The 22,939-nt window shown below is 52.3% G+C and overlaps 2 protein-coding genes and 1 non-coding gene across 3 annotated transcripts in view; 2 read left to right on the top strand and 1 right to left on the bottom strand.

The window, feature by feature from the left end:
- The first annotated feature begins 356 nt into the window (after window positions 1–356).
- Window positions 357–8,106, top strand: RCVRN (recoverin). The gene is made up of 3 exons (XM_066264300.1): window positions 357–894; window positions 4,438–4,549; window positions 7,599–8,106. The coding sequence occupies exons 1-3, from the start codon at window positions 514–516 to the stop codon at window positions 7,718–7,720; spliced, it is 615 nt and encodes a 204-aa protein (XP_066120397.1). The 5' UTR covers window positions 357–513; the 3' UTR covers window positions 7,721–8,106.
- A 5,001-nt stretch (window positions 8,107–13,107) lies between these two features.
- The window catches only part of GLP2R (glucagon like peptide 2 receptor), a 50,559-nt gene continuing 40,727 nt past the window's right edge, over window positions 13,108–22,939 (bottom strand). The window contains exons 12-13 of the mRNA XM_066254588.1: window positions 15,334–15,375; window positions 13,108–14,377 (exon numbers count right to left, since the gene is read on the bottom strand). Coding sequence (XP_066110685.1) covers window positions 14,042–14,377; window positions 15,334–15,375 — 378 coding nt within the window. The 3' untranslated portion in view covers window positions 13,108–14,041. The remainder of the gene's footprint in view (window positions 14,378–15,333; window positions 15,376–22,939) is intronic.
- On the top strand, window positions 16,904–16,979 carry TRNAD-GUC (transfer RNA aspartic acid (anticodon GUC)). Its single transcript has one exon. It is a non-coding gene; the product is annotated as a tRNA-Asp (tRNA).

Here is a 22,939-nt window from a genome sequence, read left to right as displayed (position 1 = left end):
CTAGTAAATGGCAGAGCTGGGTTCGGACCCAGGTGGTCTCCAGATCCTGGCTCCTGATTCCTGCTTGCAGAGCTCAGTGAGGGGTGAGACCCTCAGAGTCAGGGCGGAGGACGGGCCGTTTTGCTCTTAGCTGGAGTTGGGGATGGAAGAGGAACCCATCGGGAGCAGTGGGGACAGCCTTGGGCCCAACACCTGGCCTCTGGTTCTGACCTCCTGGCCTGTCCTCCCAGAAGGCCAAACTGGATTGACCACCTGCTGTCAGCTTTTTGTTTTAATCTCACGGGGGGTTCTGGGAGCTTGCCTGCCCCCCACCAAGCTCCCAGCCCCTCCTCCCTGCGAGAACCAGGGTGAACCTGCCGCAAATCCTCCTAAGCCGGCAGCACCTCTGCGGTTGGTCCCGGTCGGTCCCGGTCGGTCTCCAGGGGCTCCAGGGAGACCACATCGCTCCCAGCCACGCGCCCATCCATCCACCCACTCCGCGGCGACTGCCCTGCCGGGCCCACGCCATCGGCCATGGGGAACAGCAGAAGCGGGGCGCTGTCCAAGGACATCCTGGAGGAGCTGCAGCTGAACACCAAGTTCACGGAGGAGGAGCTGTGCGCCTGGTACCAGTCCTTCCTCAAGGAGTGCCCCAGCGGCCGCATCACCCGCCAGCAGTTCCAGAGCATCTACGCCAAGTTCTTCCCGGACGCCGACCCCAAGGCCTACGCCGAGCACGTCTTCCGCAGCTTCGACTCCAACAACGATGGCACCCTGGACTTCAAGGAGTACGTCATCGCCCTGCACATGACCACCGCGGGCAAGCCCAGCCAGAAGCTGGAGTGGGCCTTCTCCCTCTACGACGTGGACGGCAACGGGGCCATCAGCAAGAACGAAGTGCTTGAGATTGTCATGGTCAGTCTCCACGGTCCTCTCTCCTTCTTCCCGTGCAAGACCCCGGGGTCAGCCAGGGTCACGGGGCCTCCCTGCAGCCGCTGCTGCTTGTGCACTGGGGGCCGCAGCTGGGGGCGGGGCTGGAGGGCGCAGTGGGGGTCCTGGCTCTGTGACTCATGGTTCTGAGAGCGTGGTGAGGGGTCTCTACTATACTGATACTGATAGCAGGCTGGGCACTCCCCACAGCTCCATTTTCTTCCTCAATGGTGAATCTGGATATTTCTTATTATTTACTATTTTTGTTTGTTTCCACCCTTCCTTCCTGCCTTCCTTCCTGCCTTCCTTCCTTCCTTCCTTCTCCTTCCTTCCTTCCTTCCTCCCTCCCTTTCTCCCTTCCTCTACTTCCTCCCTACCTCCCTTCCTTTACTTCCTTCTTTCCTTCCTTCCTTCCTTCCTTCCTTCCTTCCTTCCTTCCTTCCTGACTTCCTGACTTCCTGACTTCCTGACTTCCTTCCTTCCTTTGTTCTTTAAAACGTCCTTCAAAGTCTTCGACCGTACATACTCAGACTCCACAACTTGTTTCAAATACCCAATAGAAGAAGGCAGTGTGGGGAGTGTGAAATCGGGTTCTAGTTCTGATGATCGTCACAGCACTTCCCTCAGGGCGCCAGGAGCCGCAGCTTTCTGTCTGTGGTGCCCGGGGCTGGCCCACAGGGTCCCGGGACTCCCAGCAGCCACGCCCCTCAGCACACTGCGACCCTCTTCCCCGCCCCCACCCCCACCGCACTGGCCCGGGATCAGATCGTTCTTTTGTTGCGAACATTTTAGGTGTACGGAAAATAGTTTATTTTGCACAAAAGTAATTCATGAAATTTAAAAGCATACACAAAAGAAAATTACTTTTAATGTCACCATCCAGAGAAATCTGTCAACCTATTGGCATATCCATTTCGTTTTTTTAGCTATATATTTTAAATAATTTTAGAACTATGTGAACTATTCCTTGGTGATCTTTATCATCCGTTTTTCCGCTGTTATTTTATTTTGAATATTTTCCAGAGTCTTTTTTTTTCCCCCATTTTTCCGAAGCTGGAAATGGGGAGGCAGTCAGACTCCCGCATGTGCCCGACCAGGACCTACCCGGCATGCCCACCAGGGGGCGATGCTCTGCCCCTCTGGGGCGTCGCTCTGTTGCATCCAGAGCCATTCTAGCGCCTGAGGCAGAGGCCAAGGAGCCATCCCCAGCGCCCGGGCCATCTTTGCTCCAATGGAGCCTCGCTGCGGGAGGGGAAGAGAGAGACAGAGAGGAAGGAGAGGGGGAGGGGTGGAGAAGCAAATGGGTGCCTCTCCTGTGTGCCCTGGCCCGGGAATCGAACCTGGGACTCCTGCACACCAGGCCGACGCTCTACCACTGAGCCAACCGGCCAGAGCCTTCAGAGTCATTTTTAGTAGCTGCTTGGAATCCCATCTGTAGACATGTCATAAAACTATTTAACCATTTCTATATTGTGGACAATTAGGATGTTTCTGTTTTTTTTATTCCCCTACCTCATGCCACTTGCTTTATTTTCCCAATTCTATTCCTGAGACTGTTTTTCATATTTTATATAATTATTGATGCATGTGTAATCCTGCACCAACCCTCCTGGCCTGTCAGGAGACACCATAAATACGGTAAAATAAGCAAGCACTCAGCTGGGGGTTAGTGGACTCTGCCTGGGCTTCCTGTTAAGGGCAAGCATGTGTGGGAACCTCCCAGGACCCTCAGACCAAACTTCCCTGGATTGGCAGGTGGCCTGGGGTGGGGACCACATCCTCGGAACCACCTGAAGGATGGCAGACCCAGCAGAGACCTACAAGTGGGAGCTCCTTGGGAAAAAGGAGGAGGAAGTGGAAGAGGGGGAGAAAGGGAGGGAAAGGAGACAAGATGAGGGGGGGAGGAGGAGGGGAGGGGAGGGGAGGGAAAGGGAGGGGAGGGGAGGGGAGGGGAAGGGAAGGGAGGGGAGGGGCTATCCTTGGCCGAGGCTGTGCAGGGTAGTGTTGAGGCTCTGCTGTTCACTGTTTGACAAGATCACTGGCCTTGGAGTCAGGAGTTAGGGGTTCGAGTCCCACCTATGCCACCAACTAGCTGCATGGCCTGGAAGGAAGCCGTATATAACCTCCCAGGGCTCAGGGTGAGCATCCGATGGCTCTTTCTTGGTTCTGTCACCGAGGCCTTGGCAGTCTGCCGTTGGTGTTAGAAGCAGGGTGGGGCAGGCAGCCTGTGACTCCCAGCATTTAGCCACGTGCTCCCACGGCTCGGGACAGAGAGAGAAGTGAATGGTGCCACCTGCCCGCCGAGGCTGCTGCCCCGAGCTGCTGGGTCAGATTTCCTTGCTTCTCCTGTTACAGCATGGCCAGGCCGAGAGGGCACATTTCAAAGTCTTCACCTTCCCTGTAGGCTGATCTCACAGGTGTCGCTGCCCCTTCCTGCTGTGCTCCCAGGTGTCTCCAAGGGCCCCTCCTGACTCCCAGCCAACACACTGCCTGCACCCTGAGCCTGCCCCGAGCAAGGGCACAGGCTGGGACAGGCACGAGGGCCGTGGCCTCGACTGTCCTCTCTGGGCCTGGCTCTCCCTGAACTGGTGGAATCCTTGTAACCTGGAGCTGGATGGCCACACCGAGTCCGCCTGTCCCTGTCCCTGATCAAAGGCCAGAGGCACGCCCTGGTCTGCCCACATGGCACATCCGCACATCAGGAGCAGAGGGAGGTGAGAGGACCCTTGAACCCAAAGCTGAACCTTTTGCTGGCTCCGACGCCAAGCAGAAGAGTTAACGAGGGGCTCCCTGAGCCTCGGGGAGACCTTGGGGATGTTCTTGTTGACGCCTCCTCCCTCCCGTCCCTAGCGCTGAAATGCTCTCAGGGCATAAGAGTAAGTTGGGAGCAGCTTAATGCCAACTAAAATCAAAGTGCCTGGGTCGGCCTCTGCTCACCTGCTTCTGGCGGGGTGGCTTCCAGCAAATTAGTTGTCTCGGTTTCTTCATCTATAAAATGGGGTCGATTCAGCCCACCTCACCGGGTTGTGCAGGTTCCATGGAGAAGTGCTCAGAAGAGTGGACCATGTTACACGCTCAACAAATGTTAGCCTCTGTTACCAGAAGCCAACCCAGCTGGGCCACCAGGCACACAGAGACCTGGGAGAAGCCCTTAGGTACTCTCAACTTTCCAGGCCACAGGGTTCGAGGTAGCAGTTCCCAAACTGTGGCCTCAGGCTGCGCTTTATTTCTTATTTTCATTTTTTAAATGACGCGGTCAGGAAATTCGAACAGCACAGACAGGGACAGATAAGAAGGGAAAGGCTTCTCCCCACCACAGGTGCCCCGTCCCGTCGGAAGCTCTCAGAAGTACAGGTGCCCCAGCCCCTCCCAGGAGCTCAGACTCAGTAGAGCAGGCCGGGGCCTGGGAGTCTGCGTTCTGACCTCCGCTTGTAGAGGATGCATGGTCAGCAATTCGTGCTCCACCCCCCCAGGGCCGCCAGCCCCAACCGCGCCTTCTGACCAGTCATTCTTCTTGATGTGATACAGGCGATCTTCAAAATGATCAGCCCCGAGGACGTGAAGCACCTTCCAGATGATGAGAACACCCCGGAAAAGCGGGCTGGAAAGATCTGGGGCTTCTTCGGAAAGAAAGATGACGGTGAATGCTCTCTCCCGCCTGACCTTTCATTTGACAGTCACAGCTGGCCGCCTGGGGACTCCCACAGGATTCAGCCTTCCCAGTCCTGGCACGCCCAGACGGGACAGGGGCAGGCAGGACAGGGGACCCCTCAGGCACTGGTCAGGCACTGTGGGGCTGGCCGAAGGGCCTCTGGGGGAACGGACAGCCCTGTCCACAGGTCCAGTCCTGCTGCCCCTCTGGGGCTGCCCCTGCCAGTGGGCATGGCACCGTATCCCCTGGGCTTCCCCAGCTCCATCGCTGCCTGGGAGTTTCTGGGCAGGAGGAAGGCTGGAAATAGCAGAGTGCTTTTGAAGAAAAACATCTTTGGTTATAAGTCAGAGTTGATCCACATTGAATTCATAGTCAAGAGTTGACCCACATTGAAGTAACAGTCAAAAGGAAAGGCAATACTAGTATGTGAGTAGTTAGTACGCAAATGTGGCATTTAGAAGAATTCAAACCACTTCCTGTTTCAGGGGAGGGCCAGTTTGCAGACACTCGGGTTTCCTTTGCTTGTTTTCAGAAATGCTTTCTAGACAGGTAGGACAGGGCCAATGTTGGTAACTCGGACTACGTCTGAATTAGCATCCTGTCCCCAGTAAGTGGGATCTCAAATTACGTGGTTTCACTTAGGAAGTTAACCAGGCTCCCCCAAGAAGCACTGACAGGTCTGATTAGATCTCCCTTAGACTGCAAGAGACATGTTGGGGGGAAAGGTCAATGAGGGGAAATAGGGAGGGGTTTAGAGAAAGTTGGGGAGTCACCAGAATGCCGAGCAGAAGGGACCCCTGTGGGCAAAGAAGCAAGGAAAGAAGGTTGGGCAAAGAAAGCCTTAGACTGCAGTGCCAGTCTAAGGAAGGCTTGGCAAAGCTGAGGGGGTGCCCTCAAGCCCCAGCCCCTTCTTCCAGGCGCCGCCCAGTCCTGGTACCCCGCCCTGTCCGGTCTTTGCCTGGAACAGCCTCTGGGGTGCGTGGACCTGCCCTGAAAAGCAGTGGTGAATCTCAGAACCGGGCCGCCAGGGCAGGGTGCTCACGGCCCTCACCGGGAGGATGGCGGAGGAGTTGGTCCAGGGGGTACTGCCAACTCACATGGCTGCCGGGGCTCAGATGGTGGAAGTGAGAGAAGTAGCCAGCAGCCCTCGTAAGGAAGGAGACTGGGAAATAGTGGAGAGTGGACGCCCGGTCTGATGCCCTCCACATGGGTATACAGAGCCCACAGGTGCCTCATCGGATGCTTTTTAAAGAAAGGAGCCCGCAACAGAGACTTTTACAGGGTTGGCCCTGTCTGGGGCAGTCTCTCGCCAGGAGTCCGGGGGACAGGCCCCTCAGCAGGATGTTAAATAAGGGGCTGGTAGAGGTGACACGGGCCCTGCCAGCCCGCAGCCCAGGAAGGAGTCAGCAAAGCGAGGAGGTCGCTGGCCAAGGGGCCGGAAGCGGGTGAGGCAGGCGGGGTGCCCAGACTCAGCGTGTGAGGAGGCTCCCGTTCTCAGGGGCCACCATGCTGGCATGACCCGGAGGGGGAGCAGCTCCTTAGACACTCACTCTGCCTTAGTCCCAGCCTGGATGGCACCGCCCCTTTGAACACCTTCTTCTCATGGGCACAGCTCTCGGCTGTTTACGATGACTCCCTCTAGCACCTCACCCCACGAGCTCTTTCGTCCCCTTTTGTGACATCCCTCTGGGTCTGCCACATGCCAAGTCCCCTGTTCTGTCACTTGCTGAGTTGAAAACTGACCCAGGTGAACGTCACAGGAGGTGGTGGCGTTAGGGGGCTGATGTATTACTCCCGCCAGGTGACGTGTGTGGTTTTTTTGAGAGGAAGGGAGGAAGAAAAAGACAGGAACAGTGATCTGTTTTTACATGTGCCCTGACCGGGGATCGAACCAGCAACCTCTGTGCTTTGGGGTGACGCTCTAACTGACCGAGCTCCCTGGCCAGAGCTGGCGTGTGACTGCTCTCCTACACAGCCCAGGGCCTTGGGGCAGCGTCTCACCCCAGAATCGGTCTTTGACGGCGGGAGTTTCAAGCTCTTTGTGAGGTGGATAGACCAGCTGGGACTTGAAAACCCCAACCTGACCATTTGCACCTGCACCAGGAGCCATGTGTCCTAATCCAGGATTAAGATGCAGGATGTTCAGAAGGCCTGGAACATAAGCTAACAGAAGTGCAATTCAGTCCAGCCAAGCTTTGTTGAACACCTGTTACGTGCAGGCAACCCTGAGCATGACCGTGGTCTGAAAGAGCACCTGTCTCATTTTAGAGTTATTTCTACATGTGCCAGTCTTCCCCGCAGACCAAGAGTTTCCTGGGGCCAGGGGCTTTGCCTCCCGTCTGTGCCACACCCCGCCCTCTGCCCCTTGAAGTGACCTCGGCCCCAAGCATAGTGGCTCTGGCACAGAGGAAAAAGCTCAGTGAAAAGCATTTAACTGGGTAGAATTGAACGCAGTAGGCGGGGCAAGGCTCTCTCTTGGTCCCACGTGGGCAGGTAGATGGGGACGCAGGGAGGCGTAGGGAAGAATCGCCGAGGAGCTGAGAGTCACGGGGCTGCTCACGCATCTGGACTGAGCGAATGGAGAGCCGCCTTCACAAGCCAGGCTCTTGCTGGCTCCTCACTGGACCTCCCAACTTTCGCTCCCCTCTCCCTGAGTGGACGCTTGTTTCCTGCTACTCAGCTGAAACTCTGTTTGCTTTGCTTGGTTGGGCTCAAGACCTAGGGTGCTACTCGAAGTATCTAATAACCAGCAAGGTGGAGGCATGGACCCACCAGAACAGAAGCATCTTGGGTGCCAGAATGCATCCTGGACGCCTCGGCTGTACCAGTCACCAACCCTGTTATCGCTGGTTCAGGGGGCGGTCCGGGGTATAAGCTGGGTATCTGGGGCGGGGGTGGGGGGGTCCCGGGGGGCACTGAGACTCTAGGTCTGTATAATAGATATAGATCCCCTTGTGCAGGGCGGGCTGGCGGGTGTCAGCCTCAACGCAGTCTGGTACAGCCCGTGCTGACCGTAACGTTCTTCTCCCCCTCGCAGATAAGCTCACGGAGGAGGAGTTCATCAACGGGACCCTGGCCAATAAAGAAATTCTGCGGCTGATCCAGTTTGAGCCTCAGAAAGTGAAAGACAAGTTAAAGGAAAAGGAGAAGAACCCCTGATGCCAACAGCCCGCTCTCCTGGCTCCCGTTAGCACTCATGTAAACACACTCATGCACACACGTGCACACACACACGTGCACACACACACACATGCACACACAACACCCCCCAGGCGCCAAGAGAGAGGCCTGCCGCCCCACAGCACAGCAACCCTCCGCATGTCTCCCTGCAAACGGAAGTGTCTTTAGCAGTCCGCTGGTTCCTTCTTCCCCAGGTCCTAGAGCCCTTCCCGGGACACCCACCTCCCCGCCCCTGCCCACCAACCCATGCCTCCCCTGCTAATCCCAGGATTAGGTCACAGGAGTCCTCAAGATCACCCCCGGGGTAAGCTCCTTTGTGGCTTGCTGGGTAAGCAGGTTCAAATAAATGCCAGGGTTTCTGGGCACATGGCTGGCCGCTTGTTCTTGAACTAGAAAGAGAAATTATCTCCATTAGCCTCAAAGACAGGGCCGTGTTGCCCCTGCAGTCACAGACCGGGGTGCTGGGTCCACTGTGGTGAGGGAGACGGGCACGCCTGCTCTCGCAGGGCTCGGGGGGCCGAGAGAGCTACAGACCTTGCAAAAGCCAGTACAAGTGGGGAGGTTACCATAGAGACACACAAAGCCCTGTGAGCTGTCACAGGAGGGTCTGCCTTGTCCAGAGGATCAGAGAAGACATCGTTGATGAAGAGACGTCTGAATTAAGACCCAGTGGACTGTTGTAGAGGGAAGGGCAGGGGTGGGGAAGCATCATGTCTCAGCAGAGACCCCGAGGCAGGAACGAGCATGTCCTGTGAGGAGGCCAGTGTAGCCAGCACCCAGACCACACCGGACCTTCCCTGCAGCCCATGGGACGCATTCAGCGTCACCGTGGGGATAGTGGGTGGCATTGTGGGGTTGGGAATGGGAGGGATCTGGGTTGGTAAGGGCACACTCTGGCGGGGTGGGAATAAATCAGAAGGGGAAGACGGGGGGTGGCAGGGAGGCTGCGGATGACACTTCTATAGTCACCCAGGTGGCCTGGCTAGGGAAACAGTGGGTGGAGAGCATGGGAGGGCTCCGAGGTGTCTAGGAAGCAGAAGACTCCTGAGTGGCTGCAGGTGGAGGAGGGAGGAGCAGGGATGGCAGTCAGCTGTGTGGCTTGGGCGCTGGGGGAATAGTGACGCAACTTACCGAGACGGGACCCAGGAAGAGTCGCTGGTTTCAGGGGACAATAACCAGTTCAATTTTGATATGGCGAGAGGTGAAGGCAGATGTCCTGGGGGGCCCTCCTTACCAAGACAGGAAAAGGAGGCCCAGAGACAGCAAGCGGCACACCCAGGGTCAGTCAGAGAACAAGCAGAGGCCGGGCCGTGGATGCCCGCTGACCCTTGTTGCTTTATCAGAGCTCCAGGGCCTGGGGCGCCCCGGAAAACACTCCACCAATGGGTGCTGAGGACCACTGGAGTCATTGTGTTGAAGGCCCATTTCTTCTTCAGCTTTAAGTTCCAAGATGAGATCAGAAAAATATAGAGACATCCTGGACACTTGACCGAGCTGTGTGCATCTCCCTGAAACAAGGGGGCCTCTGCTTGCCAATGTTGGGGTGACTCCTGCCTCTCCCCCTCAGCCACAGCCACGGCGCAATCCTCACTGCTAGAGAGCGCTGCTGTTCGTGGAGGGAACCGGAGAGCGATCCCACTGAGTACGGAGCCAGGCATCCTGCTAGATGCTCGGCAGTGTTTCACTGATGGAGGTGTTACCCCTGTGGTAACACCTGAGGTCCCTGAGGCCACGAAATGAGAGTCAGATCTGGCACTTAAGCCAGAGTCCCTCTGACTGCACTAAGCTGCCTCAGGACTTCTGACCTGGAGATGACAGTACAGGGAACCCTGCGATTCCCCAACGTTGAAGATGGAAGAGGGGGTGGGCAACATAACATCTGGTCCAGCGGTTCTGGGAGGAGCAGAGTTATTATTAGAGTCACCTGACAAGACACCCCCTGATGAGAGAGACATAGTGGACCACACGGAGGCAACACAAGTCAAGAAGAAAGACCTGGGGTCAAGTCCGGGGTGGTCTCGGGACAGAACCAGAGGCTCAGAGCCTCACTCTCGTGCCCCTTCCCCACCCCGCACACCACCCCCCATGAGTGAATCTGGTTGGCTGGGGTGTGGGGCTGGCAGCTCTTCACTTCCCTGAAGTCAGGGTATCCATGTGGAACAAATGATTGACACTGTGTAATTACCTGTTGGTCTGTAGTTCAATAAGCGATATAAAGGGGCTACTAGATCTGCTCCTGGCCAGGGGACAACCCAAGAGTGGTAACATAATTAGCACATCTCGTGTTAGCTCGGGGTGGCGGGGCTGCTGGGGCAGGGGTCCTGTACAGCAGCTCTCTAGGGCCACCGTGGGGAAGATGGCTGGAGAGCCCAGAATCAGTGTAAAGTTCAACCTGACTAAAGAGGGAAAGGTGGTGGTGAGATGTCATCAAGACTCTTCCAGATGCAAGGGACAGAAGACACAACAGGGTTGCTGGGGCACAAATAGGAACTGACCGGCTCGTGACACTGACATTCCAGGAGCAGCAGGAGCCCTAGGTCTTGCTCAGTCCGAGGACCCCAGTAACATCTCAGGGCTCTTTCTCCACCTCCTGGGTCTGCTTGCTGCTGGTGGCTGTTTTCAGGGAGCTTCGCCCCATGCTGGCGAGATGGCTACCAGCAGATCCAGGCTGACTGGATGGTTCTAATTTCAGTAGGAAAGAGAAAACGCCTTTCTCTCGTGAGCCTGAGCCACAATCCCAGGGCTGTCTCTGATTTGGTTATATGCCCATCCCTGACCCAATGTCCGGTGCCAGCAGGACATCAGGCTCAGACCGGCCAGGTGGGTTTTCATACCCATTGTTGGGGCTGAGGATGGAGTTGGGACAATCTAACTTCAGGGACCAAGAGTGGGAGATGTGAGGTTTCCAAGAGGAAAATTTGGTTGCTATTAGTATAAGAGGGATGGATTATAAAAATAGATGTCCACCATGTGCACTTTGGGAAGTCACTTCATGTCTAAATTTCCGCTTCCTCATGTACATGAAAACTCATGGGGAGAAATGGGCCTCACCCAGAACAATAAACCAAACTGCCAGTCCCCTGCTGCCACCTGCTCTCACAGGACCCCAGCTCTTGTGTGGTGCCCCTCAGGTATTTCTCAGCATCCCTACAGATTCACCAACAGGTCGCTTCATGCCAGGAACAGGGCACTGGATTTTCTTGGGCATGAGAGACCTCCAGTTCCAGCGAGAAACCAATGTAAAAGAATCAACATAATACAAAGCCAAGTAAATAAACTTGTTCTTTTAATCATTAGCAGGACAAGAGCAAGTGGTGTGCCTATGCCACCCAATTTGTGGAGTGAGGGGGGCAGGACATATTTACAAATGCTATGAAGAAAACAACTTCCTTTTCCTATGAATGACAGGGTCCTGGGTAAATGACCCCCTCCCCCAGCATCTAATGCTCCCAAGACATTCCTGTCCTGTGTCATTCAACAGTGTGTGTACCGAGCACTGACCCTGGTCCAGCTGTGCTGGGTACACACTGGGACTACAAGCTGGCCCCGCTTTCTAGAAGCTAATAGGCTCTTGAGGAAAGGGACATTTTGCAGAAAGGAAAAATTAGGACATCGGATTTGACAGTTGAATTGTGGATAACCTGCACTTCAGAAAACAAACCTGCGCTGTGCACTTGCCCAAGGCCTTGTGTCAGTTTCCCCCTGGGCAGAGCGGGGGCAGAGCGGGGGCAGAGCGGAGCCAGGACGAGGGTGAGGGCAAGGTGAGCCGGGCCTCGGGTGCCAAAGGCAAGGGGGAGGGGCGAAACACTCAGTGATCAAAATAAATATCTCCATGCACTAGCTAAAAGATAACAATCAGTGATGAAAAGTCCATAAATGAGCGGAATATCAACATGTTAAGTAAAGCCAGGAACCGATGGTGCATTTGTGTGAGTGGGCCTAACTTCTTTCCCCTCATCCCTGCCCCGGTTTCAATAAAACATTATCTAATGGTCTGCAAGCTGTAGTTTAGGATCATGTATATATATATATATATATATATATATATACATGATGTATATATATATATATACATGATATATATATAAATATTATATTATATTGCATTAAAATATTACTGATCTTGACAATTCAGGTTATTTTTTTAAATATCCTCTTCAATGTTACACCCTCACTTGCCTCTAGTTCCGATCCTACTGCAAAGTATCCTTGCAAAGAGGGTTGCCAGGTAAAAGACAGGAGACACAGTCAAAATTGAATTTTAAATAAAGCACGCCCCATGGGATATACTTACACAAGCAAGTTATTTGTTTATCTGGAGTTCAGATTGAATGGAGCACCCTGTAGTTTTCCTTGCTAAATCTGGCAACCCTACTTGAGGACTGACACGCAGCCCTCTCTAATCGCAGGCCGCGCTTAGTCCCATGGCAACATGCCCCGCCCACATGCACGCACAAGTTACACATTGTAAGAGCAACATTCCAGTCTAAAGAGAGGATCCTGGCCCTGGTCGGCTCAGCGGTAGAGCGTCGGCCTGGCATGCGGGAGGACCGGAGTTCGATTCCCGGCCAGGGCACATAGGAGAAGCGCCCATTTGCTTCTCCACTCCCACCCCCTCCTTCCTCTCTGTCTCTCCCTTCCCCTCCCGCAGCCAAGGCTCCATTGGAGCAAAGATGGCTCCTTGGCCTCTGCCCCAGACGCTAGAGTGGCTCCTGGTCGCGGCAGAGCGACCCCCCAGAGGGGCAGAGCATCGCCCCCTGGTGGGCAGAGCATCGCCCCTGGTGGGCGTGCCGGGTGGATCCCGGTCAGGCGCATGCGGGAGTCTGTCTGACTGTCTCTCCCCATTTCCATCCCATTTTTAATGAACTTAAAGTAGCATTCCTTTAGGAAATAGCTATTGCCAGTGGGAGGGAGGGGATACATTTTCGCCCTGTTCTGTAAGGGTGATGCGGTTCGCAGAGGCTTTGTTCTCTCAGTAAAGCTGGGGTTCCAAGAGCTATCCGGGTTCATCTGTGCCGTCTCTCCAGTTCAAAATGGTTCTATTCCACTCAAGAAATTTGAAATATGTAATTGGGAGTACTTAATAAAATTTGCGTTTAATTTTTTTTTTTAAGCAACATTCCTGGGCATTAACACCCCATTTCCATAGGCTGTTCCTTCTTTGATTGTCTTGTAGCTTCAGCCTCCGAGCTTGACCGTAGTCACCTGGGTCCTCCTCAGCCTCCAGACACGCCCACTTCTCAGGGTCTGGAGCGCCACTCTAATTCCTCCCGGGCCACACCTGCCCCACAGGCCGGGACCCTCAGTGATGCCCACGGCCTGTCAGACCAGCCCGGGCTTTACCTGGGCCCCTCCAGCATTCAACATCCATTTCCGCACAGAGAGTGGCATTCTTATCAGTGGGGACTAGGGTCGGGTAGAGCAGTGGGCAAACCTCCTGGAGCATCAGTGTGTCCATGCAAACCAAAAACGGCAGACAATGGTGAGGCATTGAGGCTCGAAGCAGCCAAGCTCAGATAAGATTAATGGCGACATTCAGGGGTGTCTTGGAGCTGGGGCCACCCTGAGAGGAGGGAGGGGGCTGTTACAAACCAGTGAGAACGTCTGCTGACCATGGATGAAGAGCTGGGATGCCCATAGGAAGGAGAGACATGACAAGAGAGAAGGAGGAGAGATGGAAACGGGTCCGGTTCTGTGGGCAGCGCGGGGTTGGGCGCTGAGCTGCAGCATTCGGAACACCTCCGGCTTCCCCCTGCCACTGGCCAGCTCAGTGGGCTTCCAGCCCCTGCACACCCTGCGCTTGCATCAGCGTTACCTGGACGCTTGTTACACGCTCCCATCATGGGCCATCGTTCTTAGACTCTTCCAGGAGTCAAGCTTGCTTAGCAAACACTTCCCAGGTGGCCTTTCCATCCTAACCCAGCTGAGATGGAAACCCTGCGCCGTGCAGGGTCGAGGAGGAGGTACCGGCTGCTCTCCAGCTCGGAACAGACACCTGTCTCTACCTTGGGGCTCCATTCACCTGAGTTTAGGGGTCAGCCCCAGAGGCTGGTGGTCCTTCTGGAAGATACCCCAGTGGGGGTCGTTAGGATTACAATGGCAGGCAGAAGCAGTGAGTTCTCACGCAACCTCACATAGAACATGAAGAACCTCCAGACAGACTTCATATCAAAGTGGACCTAGCGCACGAGAGCCAACTGTCATGACCGCAACCCCTGAAAAGCGTCCGGCTTGGCCTCCTCCTCCTCCCTCCGCCGTCTCAGGGGTCCCCGAGGGGCAGAGCCAGCGCGTGGCACCCGCCTAGATCTCACTCTCCTCGAGAACCTCCTCCATGGTGTGGGCCAGGGTGAAGTCCCCCTCGCTGCTCTCGGACACGCTGCCCCAACGCCAGGCGGCGTGGCCCCGGGGGGACTGGGTGCCCGGCCCGCCCTGGCCCTGCACACACATCTGCAGGCGCTGCCCACCACGGCCAGGTGCGGACTGCGGCTTCTGCAGCGTCCTGCCGCCGTCTTTCCTGGAAAGCTTCTTGGACCATTTCCCCAGGAACGGGAAGTTCTTCTGCAGGAACCAGGCTCTGCAGCCTGAGTGGTGGGCCAGCAGGAAGCGGCCCCAGTGCTTCCACAGCTCCGCCTTCACCTGCCGGGGAGGAGAGGGCGGGGCTTACTGTCTCCCGCTCATTGGTCCCTCACCCAGCCACTCAACAAACATCTATGGCGTGGGAAACTTCTCTGCTAATCGGGGGAGATGAGCAAAGCAGAGCGAACCAATACTTGCAAGCATGGCAGATGGTACTGGCACCGTGCGTCCATTAAGCAGGACAACGGGGCGAGGAGACATAATTTGAGATATGGATGAACAGAAAGGAAACGGAAAGGACTAGGTCGAGGGGGCGTTTGAGGCTCAAGTGATGGATGAAGGAGCCCCTTGGGTGAAGATACGGAAGAAGCAACCCTGAGCAAGACGGAAGAGGGCTTGCTGTCGGGAAGCTTACTCTAGCAGGAGGGGACGGAAAGGGGACTGGAAGTCTCACCAACTCCTGAGGTCGGGAGAAAACTGCCCTGGCCTCTGCCTCTGCCCCTGCCCCTTCCAAGCCTCTCACCAGAGCAGCAGAAAGCTGGCTGGGGGCATGCAATGATATTCATAATAAAAACAATCATAGTTATCAGGTATCGGGCCTTTGCCATGGGCTCAACATGCCCAGGGCAACAGTAAAAGGTAGGGACAGTCATTTTTCCCACTTTACATTTGAGAAAACTGAGGGTCAAAGAGCCACAGAGACCTGACTAACCCAGAGGTCCTTAGTGCTTGAGCTCAGATGTTTGGACGCCAAGTTCTAGCTTGTTTCCTGTCTCGCACCAAGGCTCCCCGCATGTCCCCAGCCGGGCCACGATTGGGTTCCCAGCTTCCTGACACTCATCCCATCTCCTCTGCCCACTTATCTAAGCTGCCTCCTGCCCCTGCCCCTGGAGGCTCACAGATCTGCCCCATGGCACAATCCCACATGGTGCCCTCATAGAAACACGGAAACCTGGGGGCGGCAGGATGCCAGCCCAGCCCCACCAGAAGCTGGTATGACAGTGTGGAAAACATACCTCTCCGTTGGCAAAGCAATACTGCAAGGCCACAAGCAGTCCCTGGAACGAAAAAGAAGAAGAGGCGTGAACTTTGATCCTAATGGAAGATGTGTCTGCGAGTTTCTCGGAAAGCCCCACGGTCTGCCCCAGTCCTGGTAACCCCCGGGGAAGCGGACAACGACACCGCTTGCCTTGACTAGAGTTAGTCATATTGCGTAACTTGGATTTCCACGACAGCCGCCACGCGTACCAGCCTGGGTGTTTGCTTAGGTGCTTATAAGTCGATGAACGTTAAATCCCAAGGACCTTGTATCATTCATTCCACTACACAAATGCCATGCAAGGTCATTGACCCATTTCTACTTGGCCACAGAGGCTGCTGGCTAACTTATTGCCTCACTTGAGTCCTCTCCTTTTGGACACTGACCCTCTCCTACCTCGGCTTCTATCAAGGTCAATCATGTGGTCCCCATGTTCTAGGATGGCCGTCCACACAAAATAGCCAGCCCGTATGGTCACGTGACCCAAGCAGGGCCAACCTGAGTTCTTTTCACTGGGAAAGAAGAGAGGGCTGTACTCCCTTCCCTGGCTGTGCCAACTTTCTGGCCCAAGTTAGCCTGGAGATACATCTGGCATCTCGCCATCAACACGGGGCAAGCCCGCCTGAGAACGAAGCCAACAGAGGGAAAAGCAGATGGGGAGAGGCAGAGTTCTGATGGTATTGTTTGAGTATCTGGACCCGGCCAGGCCTGTCTCTGACATTTTCCTTTATGTGAGATCGTGAATACCCCTTTCTCTTGTCAAAATATTTCTCTTGAGAAGATAGATGCTTTCACACCAGTGGTTTCTCATCACACTTAGATTAAAATAAAACTGAAGCACAAAAGTCACTAAGGGGATCTGGGCTCTGTCTGGGTCCCTGACACCATCTTCACCGCACTTCCCCAGCCACTGGGTCCCAGCCATGCGGGCCTCTGGCGTCCTCCAGCCTCTCGGGCTCACGTGTTAGTTGTCTGCCGCTGTATAACGTAGAGGACCAGAACAATAAAGATGTATCATCCCCCAAACTTCCCACGGGCCACGGATCTGGCGGCGGCCGAGCTGGGAAGTCTGGCTCGGACTCATTGCTCAGGGTGCCGTCAAGATATTGATTGGAAGCTCCGTCACCTGAAGGCTCGACCTGCTCCCACGATGGCTCACATGGCTGGCAAGTTGGTGCTGGTTGTTGGTAGAGGCCTCGGTCTCTCTCCATAGAGCTGCTTGAGTGTCGTCCTGACATGGCAGCTGGCTGCCCCCAGAGGGGACAATTCAAGGGATCGAGGCAGAAGCCACACTGCTTTCTGACCTGCCCTGAAAAGCCACATACCTTCATGTCCACAATACTTTAGTGGTCATCCATATCACCTTCTTCAGTGTGAGAGAGGTCTACACAAAACTGTGGATACCAGGAGACAAAGATCACTGGGAGCCACATTGGAAACCAGCTACCATTGCCGGCTTCTTCCTCAGGTTCCTTTTTACTTTTTGTTTAATGAATCTTTCCTCTTTCAAATCTCTGCCTAACTTACTTATCAAAACTCAGGTCTTGGCCCTGGCCAGTTGGCTCAGTGGTAGAGCATCAGCCTGTCGTGCAGGAGTCCCGGGTTCAATTCCCAGCCAGGGCACACAGGAGAAGCGCCCATTTGCTTCTCCACCCCTCCCCCTCTCCTTCCTCTCTGTCTCTCTCTTCCTCTCCTGCAGCCAAGGCTCCATTGGAGCAAAGATGGCCCGGGCGCTGGGATGGCTCTATGGCCTCTGCCTCAGGCGCTAGAATGGCTCTGGTTGCATCAGAGCGACACCCCAGATGGGCAGAGCATCACCCCCTGGTGGGGTGCATGCGGGAGTCTGACTGCTTCCCCATTTCCAACTTCAGAAAAATACAAAAAATAAATAAATAAATAGCTCAGGTCTTAGCTCAAATATTACCTAATGGAGAGGTCTTTCCTGACCACCTAATCTCTGGTGAGCACTCTCGTCACCATCACAGGACCCCATTTGATATTTTTCACAACACCAGAGCATATTATTTATTTATCAACGTGGTTATTATCTGTTCCTCCCCCCCAAACAAGACTAGCATCCTTCTTTAGTCTTATCCCTGCCAGATCTCCAGAACCTGAAATAAACAAATGAGCTGAACAATATCTGTTGAGTGAATAAGGGAACAAATGAGTGAATAAATGAATGAGTTAGGTTTCTGTCACTTACAACTAAAAGAGTCTTGCCTTGTACATTGCAAAATATGATAGGACCATTTCTTTCTGTTCTCTTCCTAGTTATTTAGGATTGCTGACGCAAGGATCACAATGAGAACAACAGGCCACCTTCATACGGCATTTTCAATGACAAAAGATTTGTGTCAGGGAAGTTTCAATTAAGGGATCATCTCTTGAGGTTGGAAAATTTTTTCTGGATTCACTCCTTAACTGTCAGAGGTCTGGCATCAAAGATGCTTTAATAAATGTTTGTTTCCACTGTTTTTCCAGACTCCTGCTTCTCCTGATTTGTTAAACAGTCACACGTGATCACCTAAACGCCAGGATTTTCTCTGTGAGGGGAGGGTCTGTAGCACTTGGGCTGTGTGTCTAATTCTTTGAAGCTGGATACGCGTACAGGACCCAATTACTTGAGTGTTTATGGGAAGCATCTCTTAAAACGCCAGAATTCACAAGGAAAAATCACATTCCAACGTGAAGGTCACAGGGCAGGTTGACTGGTCCCATTTCTCTTAATACTATTTCTCTGGACCCTGCTGCTGGAGAGGGAGCACAGCACTGGTAAAAATGATGATATTGGAAAGGAATTCTAGAATGTTGCCCTGGGGGAAGATTTTTATGATCCGCCTCACGGGAGCCAGCACTCTACCAACCGGTTATCACTACATCAATCAAATGCTTGGATTCTCCCTACCCAGTGTGGTATTTTTCTAGATATCCCAAAGCTGTAGCTCCCACACAAGGGCACGGCGGTACCGGTTAATCATTTTCACACATGCAATCTCATTGGAGGTTCACAAGTGCCCTGTGTAGTTGGCAGATCTAGTAGTGTTTGCCTCTGGGCAAATTCTCATAAATGAGTTAGCTGAAATAGGGTTCTGCACCTCGAACGCGTCTTTCATTCCCTCGGGTCCTCGACTCACTGTTCCAGGAACATCCCGGAATCCGGTTCACTCTCATCCTTAGATAAAGCGTGTGTGAAGGGAGAGGTCCCACAGAACACACGTCACCACCACTCGGCCGTCTCTCCAAAGGTTCTTTGATGGTGAAAATCACTACGCAAGCAACAGTTCAAATGCTATGGAAGTGTTTACCTGAAACTTATGTCAGCCCATTACACTTAATTTCTAAATTAAAAACCAAAAAGAAAAAGAAATGAAAATCGCTGAGCAAGAAGCCCTCAGGAGAGTGAAGGACCCTCCGAAGCAGCAAGAGAAGGAGCTGCTCGATTCAGTGTGGATTCCTGCTGATTTCGCTACAATATGATGCACCAAATACACCGCCATGCATCTGCCCATCCACATCCTCACCTCTGCCTGGTGGGACGGGAGGGAACAGCGCAGGGGGTCCAGACAGTGGGAGACCTCTGACCATGCACAAGCCCTCTCAGTGCGTTTCCTGGCTCGGTCTGCAGATCCACTCTGCTCGCTCACATCCCTCCGTGTTGCACGGTGGTGAGCAGAGCCCCATCTGGCTGTAGAACCCAATGACCCAGTGTGACACCGAGTCTCCGAGATGGCCCCAACGATTCCTCCCCTCCCTGTAGGCAGACGCTACTCTTCCCATCAAGAGGTCAACCTTATTTTCTCCTTGAATGTGGGATGAACTTGTGACTCCTTCTACCGATGCAATGTGGTAAAATGACATTCTGGGACTTCAAAGCCCATGCCTCAAAAAAGTTTGGAAGTTTCTACTTTCTCTCTCCTAGAACATTTGGTCTGGGGATGCTCTGAGAGTCCAGCTGCCATGGTTGGGAGATGCCAAGGTATATGGAAAGGCCACATGGAGGGGAAATGAGACTCTAAATGACAGCTTCAGCTGAGCTCAGCCAACCACCCAGATCAATGTCTAGCCATGTGAATGAGTCATCTTGGATGTTTCAACCAATCAAGCTTTTAAGTGTCTGCAGCCTCAGCCAAAAACTACATGGATTCAAAGGACCACTCCGCTGAGTCCAGCTAGCCCAGCTCATGGAATCATTAAAGATAATGTCATGGTTACTGCTTTAAGCCGGGAAGTTTGGGGGTAGCCCACTGTATAGCAATACATGACCCAAAATACACTCCCTTGACAGATGAGTATGGTAGACAAGAATTCCTTCTCAGAAATCTGTCCCTTAGGGGGGAAAAGGCCACCGAATATTACTGATATAATAGCTGCAGCTTTGTGACGTTGTTTTCTATTTTGGGCTTATCTTTTAAAGAAGATTAAGACCGAACAACATAGGAAACTCAAATTACTAAACCTTGGATTTTGAAATCTCCCAAATGATTGGCATGAATTTAACATGGTTTCATAATAAAAAAAAAAGTTACTGATTGGTCCTCTGTCTCAGTTCAAACTGCACGAAATTCAGCTCTATTAGGAGGAAAAAACAGCCTTTGCCCAACTGCTCCGATGATGCCTCAGGCTCTGTGTCCTTGGCCTCTCAGGAGTGCAGTGGACAGACACATTGTCTCCACTCCGTCCCCAGAACAACAGCACCTGACCTGTCTGGTAAGGTGTCCTTAAGACTCTGATAGAGAATCTGCTGTCTCCTGGTTCTGACCCTCATGGGCACCTGAGGGGCAAGCTGGCGTAATGGCTATAAACAAGGGCTTAACCGCCACATGCAAATCTCATCTCCAGCACCTGTTAGTGTCTTCAAGTTCTCATCTGAGCCTCAGTTCCGTCATTTAAAAATATATATTGATTGATTGATTTTAGAAAGGGAGGAAAAGAGAGAGAGAGAAAGAGAGAGAGATTCGTTGTTCCACTTATTTTTGCATTCATTGGTTGATTCTTGTATGTGCCCTGACCGGGGATGGAACTTGCAACTTTGGCGTAGCAGGACAACATTCTAACCAACTGAGCTACCCAGCCAGAGCTTCAGTTCCTTCATTTTTAACACGGTACTATAATTTCTCCCTCACAAGGTAACGTGAGGAGTCAATGAGATTGAAAGTGTTTGGTGGCAAACATATTTTCTAGAGTACCATTTCAATTCCGCTGCTGGTTTGCTTACTATATTTTTTGAGTTATTTTCCTAGTGTTTGTAATAGAGGTTACAACATGCATCTTAATTTATCATAATCTATTTCTTATGAATACTAACAATTCTGGTAAACGATAGAAACTTACCTCCCATACAGCTCTAACTCCTCCTTGTTCTTTTGTGTTATTATTGTTCATAATATACTAGATCTTTATATAATACAGCTTGTAACAATAACAGTTTATAATTGTTTTATGCAATCTTATATCCTTAAAATCAATTCAATAAAAGAGAAAAATATATTTATAGTTTTCATATTGACCTATGTGTTTAGCTTTTCTAGTGCTTTTCTCTGTGGGTTTGAGTTACTGATTAGAGTCATTTCCTTCCAGCCAGACAGATTTCTCTGGATACTTCCCATAAGGAGCGTTGGCTAGCAATAAATTCTCTTAGTCTTGCTTTTTTATTGGAGGGGGATATACCTTTATTTTGACTTAATCTTGACACATAATTTTGCTAAATAGAGGATTCTTGGTTGAATTATTTTCTTTCAGCATTTTGATTATGCCATATCATTGCTTTCTGGACTCCACTGCTTCTGATCATAGTCAGCTAGGATTGGATTGTTGGTCCCCGTGTGTAGTGAATCACTTTTCTCTTGTTACTTTCAGGATTTTCTTTTTGTGTTTGATTTCTAACAGTTTAACCATAATATGAATCTCTTTGTTTTATCCTACTTGGAGCTCATTGAATTTCCTGGATGGATGCCTAGATCTCCATTCTTCATCAAATTTGGGACGTTTTCAACCATCATGTCTCCAAATAATCTTCCTACTTTTTTTCTATCTCTCTTCTCCTTCTTGGGACTCCCCTATTTGTATATTGATTTTCCTGATGGCATTACAGAGACCCCTGCAGCTCTGTTATTTTTCTTTCTTTATTTTTTTTTTTCTGTTTCTCAGACTGTGTAACCATAACTGAACTATCTTCAAGTTCACTGATGCTTTCCTCCTCCACCTTAATCTGATATTGAGCCTCTCTGTCCCATCTGGGACCACAGTCCTCTCCTGTGGCTTGTCTTTCCTTGTCCTTTACCCACTAAGATCATTCCTGTATCTGAAAATGCCCAGGGGTGTGGGTTTGTTACTCTCTCTGATCTAATATATCAAGTCAGCCTCTTTATTCAGTGAAGCTGCTAGTTTTCAACAGAATCTGCTCATTGATGGAGGAGCGACTGGAGGACATGAACAGTCTCAACAACAAGAAACAACTCAGAGTCCCACTGTTCTTACTCAGGATCAGTAATTTTCCTTGAATCAACTCTTCTCAATCCTTGTATGCCTTTGGTCAGTTTCCAAGGTCCTGAAATGGATGTTATTAACATTTTAATCCAATTTTATATTTGCTTTTGGCAGATAAGACTTTGCCAAGCTCCCTCTCTTCTCCATTCTGGCATTTTAAGATTTTTAATCCCAATATTACTACGTGCGGGACCTTTTCTTGTGTCCACACTGTTTGTGGTGGTCTTTTGCATTAGTGGCCTGTGTTAACGAGCCACGCCTCCCAGCTTTTATGCCATGTGCGGTCTCCTCCCCTTTAATCCAGGCTGGGTCTGCAACTTGCTTTAAAGAGTAAATTGCAGCCTGACCAGGCAGTAGTGCAGTGGATAGAGCGTCGGACTGGGATGCAGAGGACCCAGGTTCGAGTCCCCGAGGTTGCCAGCTTGAGCGCGGGCTCATCTGGTTTGAGCAAAAGCTCACCAGCTTGGACCCAAGGTCGCTGGCTCGAGCAAGGGGTTACTCGGTCAGCTGTAGCCCCATGGTCAAGGCACATATGAGAAAGCAATCAATGAACAACTAAGGTGTCGTAACGAAAAACTAATGATTGGTGCTTCTCATCTCTCTCCGTTCCTGTCTGTCTGCCCCCATCTATCCCTCTCTCTGACTCTCTCTCTGTAAAAAAAAAAAAAAAAAAAAAAGAGTACATTGCATTAGCTATGTCATGATGGCAAGTGCCAGGTCATGGATCATGATGGCAAGTGCCAGGCCTAGGCATTGAGAAGGCCTGGAAGTTCCTGCTTCTGTGCTCTTGTGAGCCCTGAGCTTCCACATGAGAAGTTTCGCTACTCTTCTAGAGAAACCAGGAGGAGAGGGCCTGCAGCAAGTGAGAGGCCCTAAGACTGCGTGGGACTGAGGATTGTAGTTGACAGTGAAAAACAGAGCTCGAGATACTTGACCCCGATGAAGCCACTGCAGCCAGTCCTAGCCATGCGAGCCCTTTCCAGCTTAGGCACCAGGCACGTGAGTGGAGACGCCCTCTTGGAGGTCCCAGCCCCAGGAGGCGTCACGTGGAGCAGAGGCGACCCATCCTCGTCAGGTCCTCCCTGGATTTCTGA

The sequence above is a fragment of the Saccopteryx bilineata genome, chromosome 2 (genome assembly GCF_036850765.1).
Source record: "Saccopteryx bilineata isolate mSacBil1 chromosome 2, mSacBil1_pri_phased_curated, whole genome shotgun sequence".
In the NCBI taxonomy this organism is placed as follows: Eukaryota; Metazoa; Chordata; class Mammalia; order Chiroptera; family Emballonuridae; genus Saccopteryx; species Saccopteryx bilineata.
This window is presented reverse-complemented; position numbering and strand designations above follow the sequence as displayed.